This window comes from Egretta garzetta, unplaced genomic scaffold (assembly GCF_000687185.1).
Source record: "Egretta garzetta isolate BGI_Z169 unplaced genomic scaffold, ASM68718v1 scaffold368, whole genome shotgun sequence".
NCBI classification, from domain to species: Eukaryota; Metazoa; Chordata; class Aves; order Pelecaniformes; family Ardeidae; genus Egretta; species Egretta garzetta.
The window spans coordinates 3,672,273-3,686,036 of record NW_009260684.1 but is presented as its reverse complement, the minus strand read 5'-3'; the positions used below and the strand labels follow the sequence as shown (position 1 = coordinate 3,686,036).

The 13,764-nt window shown below is 40.7% G+C and overlaps 1 protein-coding gene across 2 annotated transcripts in view; it reads left to right on the top strand.

The window, feature by feature from the left end:
* KDM1A (lysine demethylase 1A) overlaps positions 1–13,764 on the top strand; it is a 54,882-nt gene that overhangs the window by 4,967 nt on the left and 36,151 nt on the right. For both annotated transcript variants that reach the window (XR_004842887.1, XM_035901221.1), the window contains exons 2-7: positions 251–310; positions 3,947–4,080; positions 6,536–6,614; positions 7,602–7,694; positions 8,452–8,558; positions 11,697–11,778. Coding sequence is in view for 1 of the 2 variants with exons in the window: in XM_035901221.1 (XP_035757114.1) it covers positions 251–310; positions 3,947–4,080; positions 6,536–6,614; positions 7,602–7,694; positions 8,452–8,558; positions 11,697–11,778 (555 nt within the window). In the remaining variant the exon portion in view is untranslated. The remainder of the gene's footprint in view (positions 1–250; positions 311–3,946; positions 4,081–6,535; positions 6,615–7,601; positions 7,695–8,451; positions 8,559–11,696; positions 11,779–13,764) is intronic.

Genomic DNA, 13,764 nt, shown 5'->3' with positions numbered 1-13,764 from the left:
TGCTACGTATTGTGTACTTCTCTATTACCCATAAAGTCTGATGTAAAGCGTTCCAGTAACATGGATAATACTTTAGAAGACCACAGAGTTTGGTGCCCCGAACCTAGGTTCCAGAAGATGGGATTCTCAGCGAATGGGTTTAGTTAGTTGGTGAAATTTAATACCTAAAACGCCAACTGCCGGGCCTTTATGTCCAGTATGGTTTAACTTATGGAGTAAGGTCCCTGAGTTCTCCTCTTTCCTTCCACAGGGCAAGCAGGAGGACTTCAAGACGACAATTCTGGAGGGTATGGAGACGGCCAAGCATCAGGTGAGGGTGGCGTTTGATGCTTGCCACTTAGTAGCAAGAGCCGCCAAGTTAGGGATTGATGCTTGCAAGTGCGCATGGGTATGGTTGTCCAGAATTTAGCAAGAGATACAGGAGTCATTCACCCACCTGTTAAAAAAGTGAGGGGTATTTTCAAATTTCAGTTGAGGTCTGTACCAACTGTGGAAAAGGACGCTAACCTATGTTGAAATGCCTCAGGCCGATCTCTCATCCCTCCACTCCTCTCCATGTTTAGAGGAGTCCAAATGTCCAAAAAGATACTTCTTACCTAGCCAGTTTCTGCCACCTAGAATGACACAGAAAGCCCTGAGCTTCAGCACAGTAGACCTTTTTACTAATTTGCTGAAGAAACATGGCGTGGAGTATCTCTTTGCTCCTTTGTTTTTGCTTTTTCTTTTGAAAGGGTTTGTGTTTGAGCTGTGTGCCAGTGGTTAGCCCAGATTTATCTGTTGGGATGATTCATAGCCTACTTCTCAGTGGACTGGATTGTGAATTGTATTCGCCATTTGACCTAAGTACTGATGCTAGCAGTACGCACTTACTGCTTAATTCACAGAATTAGTGTCTTTACTCTTAAGCACTTACAGTGCTACTGAAGTTCTTCCTCCAACTCTGCCACTTTCGCTCTCACTTGAGGATTGAGGGTTAGGGTTTTAAGCAAAGGAGTTAAAGGCTCCAGAACCTATTCTGTACCTCTAAGTTGCTCTTTTTGAAGCAATTATAACTTCAAGATATTAATCTGAGAGTGCATCCTTGCTGTTATAGGTAAGGGAGCCTAGTTATGTTTTGGATCTTAACACTTGCGCATAATTTCTGATTATTATAGATTGTGGGCTTAAGGATGCATTGCCTATTTCATTTTTAGGCAGGCATTGGCTGTTTGGAAATTCTGCATATTTTGCATTTTACATATAAGCTGAGGGTATGCTTTAGCAATTGGCTGATTCAGCAGCCAAATAACTTTCCTTCGGAGTGTTTTTCATCTGCAGATGTTAAGTCTTTAAATGAGCAGCATCCCTCAAGATTTCTTCTGTGGGGAAGAAGATAATCAGAACTTCAGCACATTAGTTGCTGATGCTGAATGTGAGGAAGTGGCAAGTGTGTGCATGAATGTGTGAAGAGGAGATGAGAATCCAGTCTAGTCAGAGCCATTCCTACAGTCATTAATGAGTTGCCTGCCGCAAGGAAAGCGTGTATAGTTCTGAACTGGTACTCCCTTTAATGTGTTGCTTTCATGAAACACAACCAGTAAGGGTGCGGGATGGGGGGATTTAATCAGCCTGAAATTAATTTAACTTTGAGCTGTGTAGTTGCAAAAGTAAATTCAAGGACATTTAGTTCTTGTAAGATCTTCCGGTGGTTAGGCCAAATAAAACTGTATCTTTGCTAACAATAGCTAGGCTTTTTCTAAATTCTGGTGTCAAACCCTGTAGTGGTGGATTTTTTTTCTAAATACCAGTGCTCATCTGGAGCTATTCTGACAGTTTTAAAGCTTGGAAGACATGTGGCCTTAAAAAAACCAACAAAAACAATCCCACCTTGGAGTTCTTTCCAAGGCTGTTAGGAGCACCAGTTTCTCTGACTTCTCAATTTGAAGAAATAAATCGCAAAGCTTTTCAAGAAACTGGCAAGTTGCCTTAAATCCACATGTCTGAGAGTTTCCTGATAGTTCATCACTGCATGACAGGCAACACTTTTTAGCAAATATCTGGAGAAGGCACATTCCTTTTAGCATAAGGCTGTAAGAGAGTCAGGTTCAATATTTCAAATCTTGGTTTAACTGGCCATTCTCTGAAAGTTGGCTGCTGAGCTTCTTGCTAACACTTGATGATTTAGAACCTTAATTAAGATTTGTTAATAAAGTATCAGAGAATTGGTAACTTTGGGTTGATTTACATGCAGTTTTACGGAGTTCAGTTTAGCATATGCCTTCAGATGAGGGTGTTTGCACAGTTGGTCCAGTGCTAGACTGAAGGACAACAAAAGGGCTGGGGGATGTTTCTTGCTGGAGAAGCTGAAGTTCTAGCAGAGCTACAGATTTCTATTCCATAGCTGAATATTAGTGTCAAGAAATGTTGCAACTTTGTCAACTTTTCCTGTTGTTAATTTCATTTTACTTTCTTGCAGTGCTCTGTAGCCTCTAATTTCCTCTTGTTTTAAAATTCCTGTAAATGATTGCAGTTTTCTTTACCTTGAGTCATCACACAGTTAGATCTTTTAATCTTCGCTTGTGAATGAATTTTGTTAGCTTCACAACTGTTACCCTTGCTTAAATTTTTTTTCTTCATCTTTGGGTTGTAAAAATGCTTGGAAGTTAAAGGTGTGTGTGTGTGATAGCACCGGAACTGAAAGAAAAGGATTCTTCTCCCCAACACAGTGGCATGTGCACCTCTGCACATGAACTTCAAACTTCTAAGCAGTTGTCTTGGTTTGTGGAACACACTGCAAGGTTATATTTTCTTTGATATTTATTACAGTCTTTTGAACAATTCCAGTTTCAGCAAATGATCTTAATCTTACTGCATTACAGGTGGTTTTTTTCCCCTTGGGATGTATTGACTTATATATTTACAGGTGGAATGTCCTCTCTTCTCTCTGTCCTGATCTTAAGTAGCTTCCTAGGACGTATGAGATTATATTGTTCTTGCTGTATCTCACATCTCAGTATTTGATTTTGCTCACTGTGCCTGCAAGATTCGCTTTCTGCACTCTACTTGTGCTGTAGCATTTTATGCAGCTGTGTTTTGATTTGTTACTTTATATATAGTATAACATTCAAATGAGATTGAGGAATGTAGGGTACATAACTGTATTATTACTTCATTGCCAGTGTTTGAATTGATAGAAGTACAGGTGGCTTTATGAATTGAAGTCATTCCATAGCAAAAATGTGTCCTGTATAAGTTCAACATTCATTTTTTACCTGTGGAGCATTTAAAAGGAAAAGTCAGAAATCTGTAGTTGTTGATTGTAGGCAGCACTTGGGGAGGGGACGCAGGAAAAGCATAAAGTAGGATTGTATTTCATTGCATAGCCTGTTGCGAATATATAAAATAGGCAAAAGGAGAGGTTGAGATGGTTTCCTTTAGCTTGGGGAGTTCAGTGCAAATGAAACCTTGAAAAGGAGCTGAGAGGGGACTGTAGGCATTGTGCTGGTATCTTACAGAGCCTTTGGCTTTGAGCAGGTTCCAAAATGTTTTTCATATTCTGGTAGAAACTGGAAACCACACAAATGAAGGACAGCATCTAAAGCAGTTACATTTCAATGATATGATATTATATATGTTACATATATAATATTATATATTATATTGATATGTGCCCCTGCCCTCCTTATTTTTCAGGTTTGGTTTTTTGGTTTGTTTTTTGTTGGTGTTTTTTCCCTGTAGTATAGCTTTCTCATTAACCCTATATGATACCTGTAATTCAAAGAACTGCTGACTTGGGAACCTACAAGTCTTGCAGAAATATATAAAAGGACTAAATGAAAGTGTGATGTGAAATTGGTCACCATATCACCTCAAGGCTGGATACACTGGCTAGGAAGGGTAGTGTAAAAATACTTAACTTAGCAGTTCCTTTTGCAGTGCCTGTAGACAACTTGTCTTTTTATTGTAGGTGTGGAGGGTGCAGCTTTCCAGAGTAGACTTCCACATGACCGTATGACATCTCAAGAAGCTGCCTGCTTCCCTGATATAATCAGTGGGCCACAGCAGACTCAGAAGGTGTTTCTGTACATCAGGAACCGCACTGTAAGTATTGATGAAAAAGGATAGGACATTTGTGTACCTTGCAAAGAGTTTTTGGCAGTTACCATGTCTAACAGTTGGTAGATTTTTTGTATGTTTTAGAGATGGTGGTGTTTCATTTTTGTCATCCTGACATGCTCTAAGTGGCTAAGGAAGGTGCTACCTAGTTCTTCATTGAGGCAATGTGCTGTGAGGCAGCATAAAGAATCTGTAGTACATTTACAGTATCCAAAAGAAAGTCATAACAACCATCAAAACTACATGATTCAGTTAATACAGCTTTTAAAAAGTAAACAGACAGTGGGTGCAAATGTTCTATTACTTGATCTCAGCTTAAAGAAGTCTCTGTAGAATACTTAAATAATATTCAATCAAATACATTTTTTCTTAGAGTAAGGCAAACCTCTCCACTTTTATTTTTTTACTTTGTTTAGCATCAGTTGCTGTAATACTGGGACATCAAGCCAGTCACGTCGCTTATTCTCCATACAGAATAGTTACTTCACCAGCTTTGATTTCATAAAAGAAATTGTAACCTTGAAGAAATGAAACTCTGCTTCTGAACGTTTGTAGCATTTCTGCCGAATTCAAAACTTCCATGTAACTTAAAATATAGAAAGAAGGGGCAATATTCAAACAATTAATTGGGGAGTTCATTCACCTGAGTTCAGGCAAGCATGCCTGAAACTTAAACCTTCATAAGACTTAAACAGTAGTATTGTGTTTTGCAGATGATGCTCTTAAATTGTGTCAGTGCTTTTAGGTTCCTCAGCACACAAACAGGCTTCAGGGCTTTCTCCTGTACTTAGAAAAGAGTATTTTAGAAAACTTAAGTCATGTTAGAAGGATTAACAGTAGGAAAGCAAGAAATATTTTGAAATTTGTTTTGTTACCCCAGCTAAGAGAGAAAACACCTTACACACTACTCAGTTTGTTTAATGGACTTAACATGGTCAAGGGGTACCGTGGTGTATTAACCGTGGTAGCACCCAATGCTCAATAGCTTAAAAAAGTTATTTGTAATTTATGCATGGTGGACATCTTCATGGTAACAGCATGACTTTTGCTATTCCTGTGAAATCTCCCTCTAATTAACCTAAGTTGTAACTTGGGAAGTCATAAGATGCCAGATCAAGGCAAGCTGAAAAGTTTGAAAAAGAGTTTGCTCAAAATGTTTAGTGAGTAATCCTTTTACAGATACATTAGAAGCAGAAGAGGCTTCCACTGAAACTAATAAATGACTGGGATTTAAAGGAATGTTTGGAAGGGGTATTTGCAGGGCTGCACTAGAAAAGCCGCATCGTTGGTCTGTTTGCTATGAAGGAACTTAAAGAAGTTCCTAAGTAGGAAACCCTTTCTGAGGAAGACCTGTGAGAGGATCTCCTCCTGTCAGGGTGGCAGAGGTTATAGAACAGTGGATGAAGCAGACGGTAATATAAAAATATGGGCTTTGCACTATTCCAGCTGAGAATGGAATCTTAATTAGTTCCACACTCAGAAATTATCAGAAAGAATATCGTTAAACATTACTTGGAAAACGAGTAGAAGAAAGTACTATGTTAAAGATTCAATTTGCCTCAAAATGGCCTCCTAAATTATATGGAAATTTGTTCTTAATCTTTCCTATTCAATATATTTGTATGATTTCCACTTGAATTTGGTATCTGTGAGGAGCTGTGAAGTTCAGTAGTGCAATTGTAGAGAAATACTAAAACAAATTACTAATTCTGGAATTTAAGATGGTGTGGAGATGCTGTGTACAACCTAGATCTAGGCATTAACAGTAAAGTGTTATTTATTAACTGTTGCCATCCATGCCATGAAGTAGGAGTTCTTTTGAGAAAACAGTTGTGATTCTATTATTTTGTGCTTTTTTTCTAGCATGAAGTGACATAATTAATATTTCAAGGCAGCTTTTCCTTCTTGGTGTTTGAACTGTAACTGTCCTCTAAGTGTTCTTTTGTAGACGTGGGCAGCATAGTTCACGGTAGTGTCTCAATACCAGTGAAGATGGATTAGATGATTAAAAGTCTGAGATAACTGAACTCCATAAGATGACAAGTTCTTCTGTAACTTTTACAAAAGTAATGTGAAATTTGATGCTGAAAAGTCAGATCCTGGCTGATGTTGCATGACCGATTAAAATACCACAGGACGGAAGGCTGTACATATAAGCATTCTGGCGCTTCCATTTTATGTTTTCTTCTATGTGTGATTAGGAGATTGCTAACTTGATGCATTTCCACTTACTTGAAATGGTGTAGAAAGTTAAAATTGACTGTACTGTACCTAAAAGAACACTGGAAGGGGAAGTTCAGTGCGGCTTGGATTGCACTGCCAAAATTTAACTTGTTAGAGGGTTTTATCGCCTGACAGTGTTTGGTAACAAACATGCACATGGAAAGCACCTCTTTTGTATTGCTTAATATAATGTGTCTTATGGTTTGTTTAAATACAGCTGCAGCTGTGGTTGGATAACCCAAAGATTCAGTTGACATTTGAAGCAACTATCCAACAATTAGAAGCACCTTATAATAGTAAGTCAAGTCTTACCGTACTGTATGTATCATTGCTATTCTTTTTCAGTTTTGATTGGGGAAAAGCTGCTCGGAATCAAGAGAGGAATTCAGATGGGTCCTCCTCTTAGCAGAGCTCAGTGAGTGTTTGTGTACAGAATGGGGTATTGCAGTATGCTTGTGTTTCAGGTTTGTTAGAGTTCATTTGTCTGGCAAAGAAATATAACCCTACCAGAATTCAAAAAAGCTCCTAAAAAGATTATTGTTACAGAAGTTTCCTGTGAGTGAATCCACAGGCAGCTTTTAAGGTTTGCTACAACTTCATGGTGGTTTGCAGATGTGAGATTTTCTTAATCGTAAGGTTTCTGTGAGGCATTAAAAAGTTGCATAAGACTTCAACAGACTGGCTGTGATCAAAGAAGGCAGTAAAAGAGCAAGGAGTTACTGCTTGCAAATGTAGGCCATTCCACCCTTCACAAAAAAATCCCAATAAACTGGAAAAGGCTAGAGGGTAGCCTAAAGAAAATGTAATTAAAGAAGAAGATGCTGAAATGAATGCAGATAGACTGTAAAGTATTGCAAAATAGTGAATTAGTGTGTCTATAAAAATAAAAATGAGAATTCAGTGCTCCAGTAATGGTTTGACTTAATACTGGCAAATCGCACTGCAGTTCTGTGTAAAGATCTTTGGATTTCTGCAGTTAATTTCAGAAAAGGTGTTCTTCCACACTAGATAAATAGAAGCATTTAATGTCCTGTACAGCTTTTCAGGCAGTATTCAGAACTGCAGTGTAGCGTGGAAAACAGCTTGTGGTTTCCAGAAAACTTTAACCTCAGCCTTCTTCAGGAAGATGGATTCTTCAGTAGGGCAGCTGGGGGTACAGAAAGGGAAGTGTTCAGTGTGACTTTGCTGGGTTGCTGCTGTGACACATGTGGTTGTGAACATGTTTTCAGTACGTAGGTGCTGCTGAACATACAGAATAACTTTAAAACATTACAATTTTTTAGGTGATACAGTGCTTGTTCACAGAGTACACAGCTATCTGGAGCGGCACGGTCTAATCAACTTTGGTATCTACAAGAGAGTGAAGCCCCTTCCAAGTAAGAAACTTGAAAATTGTTTTTAACTTGAGTTTTGTTTTATTGTTCTGTGATTTATTAGGACAAATTTTTGAGTGCTTTTTTTAGGATTGTGGTGCTGAGAAAATAAAAAAAAGGCTGGAAAGCCATCTGGCTATAGATGTTCCTGTTTTTTATTTTGGCATCGAGAAGCCATGTATTTAAGGAGATCACTTTGAGAGGGAAAATGTTTGCAAATCTTCTGTCGATAATATGGTGGCTGTCGCTGTTTAATGAGTTATCCGTGTTCCTCATTTGAATAACAAAAGACAGAAACACAGTACTGTACTTATCTGTTATGTGCTTAATGATGCTTGAATTTTACATGTGCTGAACTTGTCTGTCCTTTCTAGGTTTTATTCTTCTAGGGCAGAAAGAAATGAAACTATGATACTTTGTCCCACAGAATTAATAAGAATCAGTTTCTTCAAACAATTGTCCTTCAGAAATATTTTTCCTCCTGTTTTCTTCCTTGTTACAGATGGAATACTGGTGTATTTTTCTTGTACCTGTCTCATTAAGAAAAATTGTGAAGTGTTTTACTGTTACCACATTATGTAATTACTTCCATTTTCTTTTGTGGCTGTTTGTTTTGTTAAGGAGTTTGTTTTGTCAGAACTACTGGTGAGAAGGAAGCTGCTCTTTGTTCTTGGTGTCTCTTGGGTGCAACTTTAACCTGACTGCTTACAACTTAGTAATTCACATACAGAGCCTGTAGCTTATTCTTCCCTTTCTTTAGCCAAGAAGACTGGAAAGGTGATCATTATTGGTTCTGGAGTCTCTGGGTTGGCAGCAGCTCGCCAGTTGCAGAGTTTTGGAATGGATGTCACAGTTCTGGAAGCCAGGGTATGAATTTCTGTGCTATTTTACTTCTGTACGGAAACTTAACCAGTAACCACGTTCAGCAGTAGCATAAGGCTAAGCATCCTAGCAGCATGCCCAAGATGGGTAAGCTTGTGTGTAGTTACAGGCAACTGGGATGTATTGCTCAGTACTAAACCCATCTCCTAGGAAACGAGTGGTTCTGTTCTTGCTGGGAGTTGGCTAGTGCTTTCTCAGGGGTGGACAGGCCAGGTGCTAGTGTCATGTGCTTACACTAGTAACAGGCTGGAATCTTCTTCCTTTCATGATTAGGAACTGATTTTTCACTGGACAGCAGAATGCAAGCCTGTATTTCAAGAACTTGCCCATTAAGTTTAATCATTGCAATTGCCATACAATGCCAGGCAGGATATTTTTATTGTACCTTTTAAGTCTACATCAGTTTTTTCCTTCTTTATTACTGTGTGCTTAACAGAGGCTTTAAAGTTATATAGAGCTACATTTTGTGGTGCATGAACTAGCTGATTGTTCTTCCAGTAATAAGGTATTTTATATGTAGCCCTAAGTGGAATCTCCTTTCTTTTGAAGTTTTTTTGATTATACTGTAATCAACTGAGGACAGCTTGATACTCATTTAAAATAAATAAATCCAGTGACCAATTAAATTGGAATTTATCTTATATTTTACTTCCTGACTTCATTTTGTTTGTATATTTACTTCTGACATTTTTCTAGCACAGATTAAAATAATATGCTTAAGGTTTTTTTTACTAGAGTAATGTTTCAGGCTCTTAATTTTTCTAGCTACTGCTCTTGTTGCTAGGGAGCAAGATCTGTTGGCTGTGCTTCACAGGTTCCATACCACTAGAGCAAGGGAGAGTGCAACATCTAATGAGGAGTCTTTTGCTCACCTCTGATGGGTTGACCTTGGCTGGATGCCAGGTGCCCCCCAAAGCCGCTCTATCACTGCCCTTCTCAGCTGGACAGGGGAGAGAAAGATATATAGAAAAGCTGGTGGGGTGAGATAAGGACAGGGAGGGATCATTTGCCAGTTACTGTCATGGGCAAAACAGACTCAACTTGGGGAAGTCAGTGTAGTTTATTTCCAGTCAAATTGGAGAAGGAAAGAATAAAAACACCCTGAATTTTAAAACACCTTCCCCCCACCCCTCCCTTCTTCACAGGCTCAACTTCACTCCCAATTTCTCTCCCTTCTCCCCACCAGCGGCGCAGGGGAATGGGGAGTGGGGGTTGGGGTCAGTTCATCACACGCTATCCCTGCTGCTCCTTCCTCCCCAGGGCAGGACTCCTCACACTCCTCCCTGCTCCAGCCTGGGGTCCATGAATGGCTCCAGTGTGGGTCCTTCCCACGGGCTGCAGCTCTTCACGCACTGCTCCAGAGTGGGTCCATCCCTCCCATGGGCTGCAGCCCCTCAGGAGCAGATGGCTCCAGCGTGGGTCCATCACTCCCACGGGCTGCAGTTGCTCAGGAGCAGACAGCTCCAGTGTGGGTCCCTGCAGGGTCACCAGTCCTGCCAGCAAGCCTGCTCCAGACTGGGCTCCTCTACCCACGGGGTCACAGGTCCTGCCAGGAGCCTGCATCAGCCCAGGCTTCCCACAGGGTCACAGCCTCCTTCGGGCACCCCTCTGCTCCGGTGTGGGGTCCTCCCTGGGCTGCAGGTGGGGATCTGCTCCCCCATGGAGTCCCTGGGCTGCAGGGGCACAGCCTGCCCGACCATGGGCTGCACCAGGGGCTGCGGGGGAATGTCTGCTCCTGTGCCTGGAGCTCCTCCTGCACTGACCTGGGTGGCTGCACGGCTGCTCCTCTCACATCTTCCCACTTGTCACTCTCTGGCTGCTGTTCCACAGCAGGCTTTTTCTTTCCCCTTCTTAAATACGCTGTCCCAGAGGTGCTACCACCATCGCTGATGGGCTTGGCCTTGGCCTTGGCCAGTGGCCGGAGCTGGCTGGCGTTGGCTCTGCTGGACACAGGGGAAGCTTCGGGCAGCTTCTCACAGAAGCCACCCCTGCAGTTCCCCCCACTACCAAAACCTTGCCACACAAACCCAATATGTCACCTGAATGTATTGTGGGGATTTTTTGTTTGTTTGGTTTGGTTTTTTGGGTTTTTTTTGAGGCTGGAAGAAAGAGATCCACGCTGTGAACAGGGCTTTTTTCTATGCATCTTTGTTATAATCAGTATGTACATCTGGCAAGAGGCTATTTTAAAATAATGCACAGTTTTTCAGTCATTCTTCTCTAGACTGCTGCATCTGTTCTTGAGCAGTCTGTACTTTTTTATTTTTACTTTTGAAGGCTGTCTGGTGTTTTCTCACATTATGATTTCAGTGATTCAGGTGGTGGTTTCTTTGTGTCCACTCCTTTTCTGTAACTTTTAAACTATTAGTTTACATGCTTCTGAGTTGCTGATTTAATGATTAAAAATCAAACTTTGTATTTTTATATGAATTGGTAGCTGTTTGGGATCTTTGCCCAATTGTAATTGATATTTCTCTCTGATATCATCCTGCTGGCTGGACTGAGAATAGGGAAAGGCGGGGTGGTTTTTTGTCCCCATATTAAGTTTAAAGTGGTAGGAAAATAAGTGTCATCCTTAAGTCAGTAGTATGATCAAGAAACAATTTTTTCCTGCTTCTGAAATGGGCTGTTGATTCATGGTTATCTTCTTGATTGATAGCTGGCTCTTTGTGGAGAGTAGGTAGGAATAATTGGTCAAGGGTTTTTTCTAGCCCTAAAATTTAGTTTTCTCAAGTACAGCTGAAACATTTCCTATACAGCTGTTGGATTTTGTGGTAGGAAGTGGGAAGAGGAAATTAGTATTTAACTTTATCCATGGACAATGAAGGTTTAGAATCACAGTAGATCCTACCGTACCTATAGTTAAATCTGTCCAAATCAGATTAGGCATATTTTTTCTTTTTATTTCCTTTTTTTTAAAATACTAATTAAATATTTTGTTCCTTAACTTACACAAAATTGAGATGAAGTGTTCATTTGCAGAGGTTCTTGGAGAAGTGTGTTTATTGAACCTTAGGATAAGAAAATACTGATACCATGTTCTGTAGAAGTTTCAGTGATTATATTTAAGTGAGATGTATTGCTGAATGTTACTGGAGGTTTAATACATTGTGCTTTTAAAAGGACCGAGTAGGAGGAAGAGTTGCTACCTTTCGCAAAGGGAACTACGTTGCTGATCTAGGAGCAATGGTGGTAACAGGACTTGGTGAGTTTTTCAAAATAAAAAGGAGGAGGGAGGAAGATTGTGGTGGGACAAGATGTTACAAATCTGAAACCTTATGCTATGTTATTTCATGGCCAAAATAATTAGGTATTTTTAACAATTAAAAAGTAGATGTTCTAGTTCAGCCTCTTTGGCAGTTAGCATTTTTTTAGCAGTGAATCTTCAGAACAGATGGCAGCCCACACTAAAAGCTGGGATTTCTGTTGGTGTCATAGCTCTCATTGGGCTTGTCATGTCATCACACTGTTGTAGATACATTCTTTTACAGTTTGCTTGTGCTTAGTGGAATTCTTTGCTCTTTCCTTCCCTTTTGTATGTCTGTTCCTTTGCCCAGTTCCTTTAAGGTGGTATCTGCACTGGGTTCACTGCACTTGCTGAGCAAGTCTTTCTAAAGCTGCTTTACCCAGCTGCCAGTGGCCTTTGAGCTCAGGTCCATGGACTGAATTTCTTGGTAACTGTCTTAAATGTTCCCTTGGATCTTACAAAGTGTAAGCTGAAATTGAACGCGGGGAAGTAGGAATGTGGTGAGGGGATTAGCTGAGTAGCTAAGAGCAAAGTAAATAAGCGCAAATAAATAATAAAGTTAAAAGATGGGAGAGATCCCAAAGAGATGGAGTATGTTTTTTCATTTTCATGGGGAAAAAAGGGAGGAGGGGGAATGAAGAGCAGAGCCGTTCTAAAGAGAAGGCCCTTCTTAAGGTCAGGTTTTAAACCCCAAAAGTCCTTTCTCAAAGTGATTTCAAAAATAGTTTTTAAAAATAATGGCAAACAAGCCATATTTCTTCCTATTTGATGCTGGTTTATGAGATGGCATCAGTTACTGATACTGGTTACTCTGCTAAGAAGATGGGCAGGTGTTTAGTGTGGAATACTCTTCAGTAGTGCAGTGAAATGATAAAATACTATAAAACCTATAATAAAACCTATCTGAGTTTTACTGACTGCCAAAACTTGGTGTCTGTCATATGGTTAGGCTTTATTAAATTACATACAAAACCTGTTTCCAGACAAAGAGTATTGAAGTTGCACGGTCTTGGTAAAACAGATTTAAAGTTGCCTAGTGAAAGACTTCAATATTTTCATATTTCATTTATCATGGGTGTTTCCTTTCCAAAATAATCTACCCTTTTCCTTGAATGAGGCAGCATATACTATGGAGAAGGAAGGATTCCTGTAGTGAAGGAGTTGGTTTGAAGGGCATCCTTTATATTTCTGAATCAGGAAGAGATGTGAGGAAGAAAGACTAGTGGAGGGGTTGAGCTTGTGGTTCAGGAAGGTAAAAGACTGAAGTTATGGGATCTCTTCTGGTTTTGTTAGTGTGGTAGTTTGACCCTGGCTGGATGCCAGGGGCCCACCAAAGCCGCTCTATCACTCCCCTATAACCAGACAGAGGAGAGAAAAGTAAATCAAAAGGCTTGTGGGTCGAGGTAAGGACAGGGAGAGATCATTTTATCAGTTACCATCACGGGCAAAACAGACTCAACTTAAAAAAAATTAATTTATTATCAATCAAAATCAGAGAAGGAGAGGAGAAAAACTGCTAGATCTTAAAAATGTTCCCCCCACCCCTCCCTTCTTTCTGGGCTCAACTTCACTCCCAGCTTCTCTGCCTACTCCCCCCAGCGGCGTAGGGGGATGGGAATGGGGGTTGGGGTCAGTTCATCACACGTTGTCTCTGCTGCCTCTTCTTCCTAGGGAGAGGACCCTGCTCATGCATGGGGTCCCTTTCATGGGAGACAGTCCTCCACGAACTTCTCCGACGTGAGTCCTTCCCACAGGCTACAGTTCTTCATGAAGTGCTCCAGCATGGGTCCATAATTTCCATGGGGTGCAGTCCCTCAGGAGCAGACTGCTCCAGCGTTGGGTCCCCTGCGGGGTCACAAGTTCTGCCGGCAAACCTGCTTCGGCATGGGCTCCTCCCCCCACGGCTCCGCAATGGCCTGTCCGGGACCGCAACCAGCCCCAGCT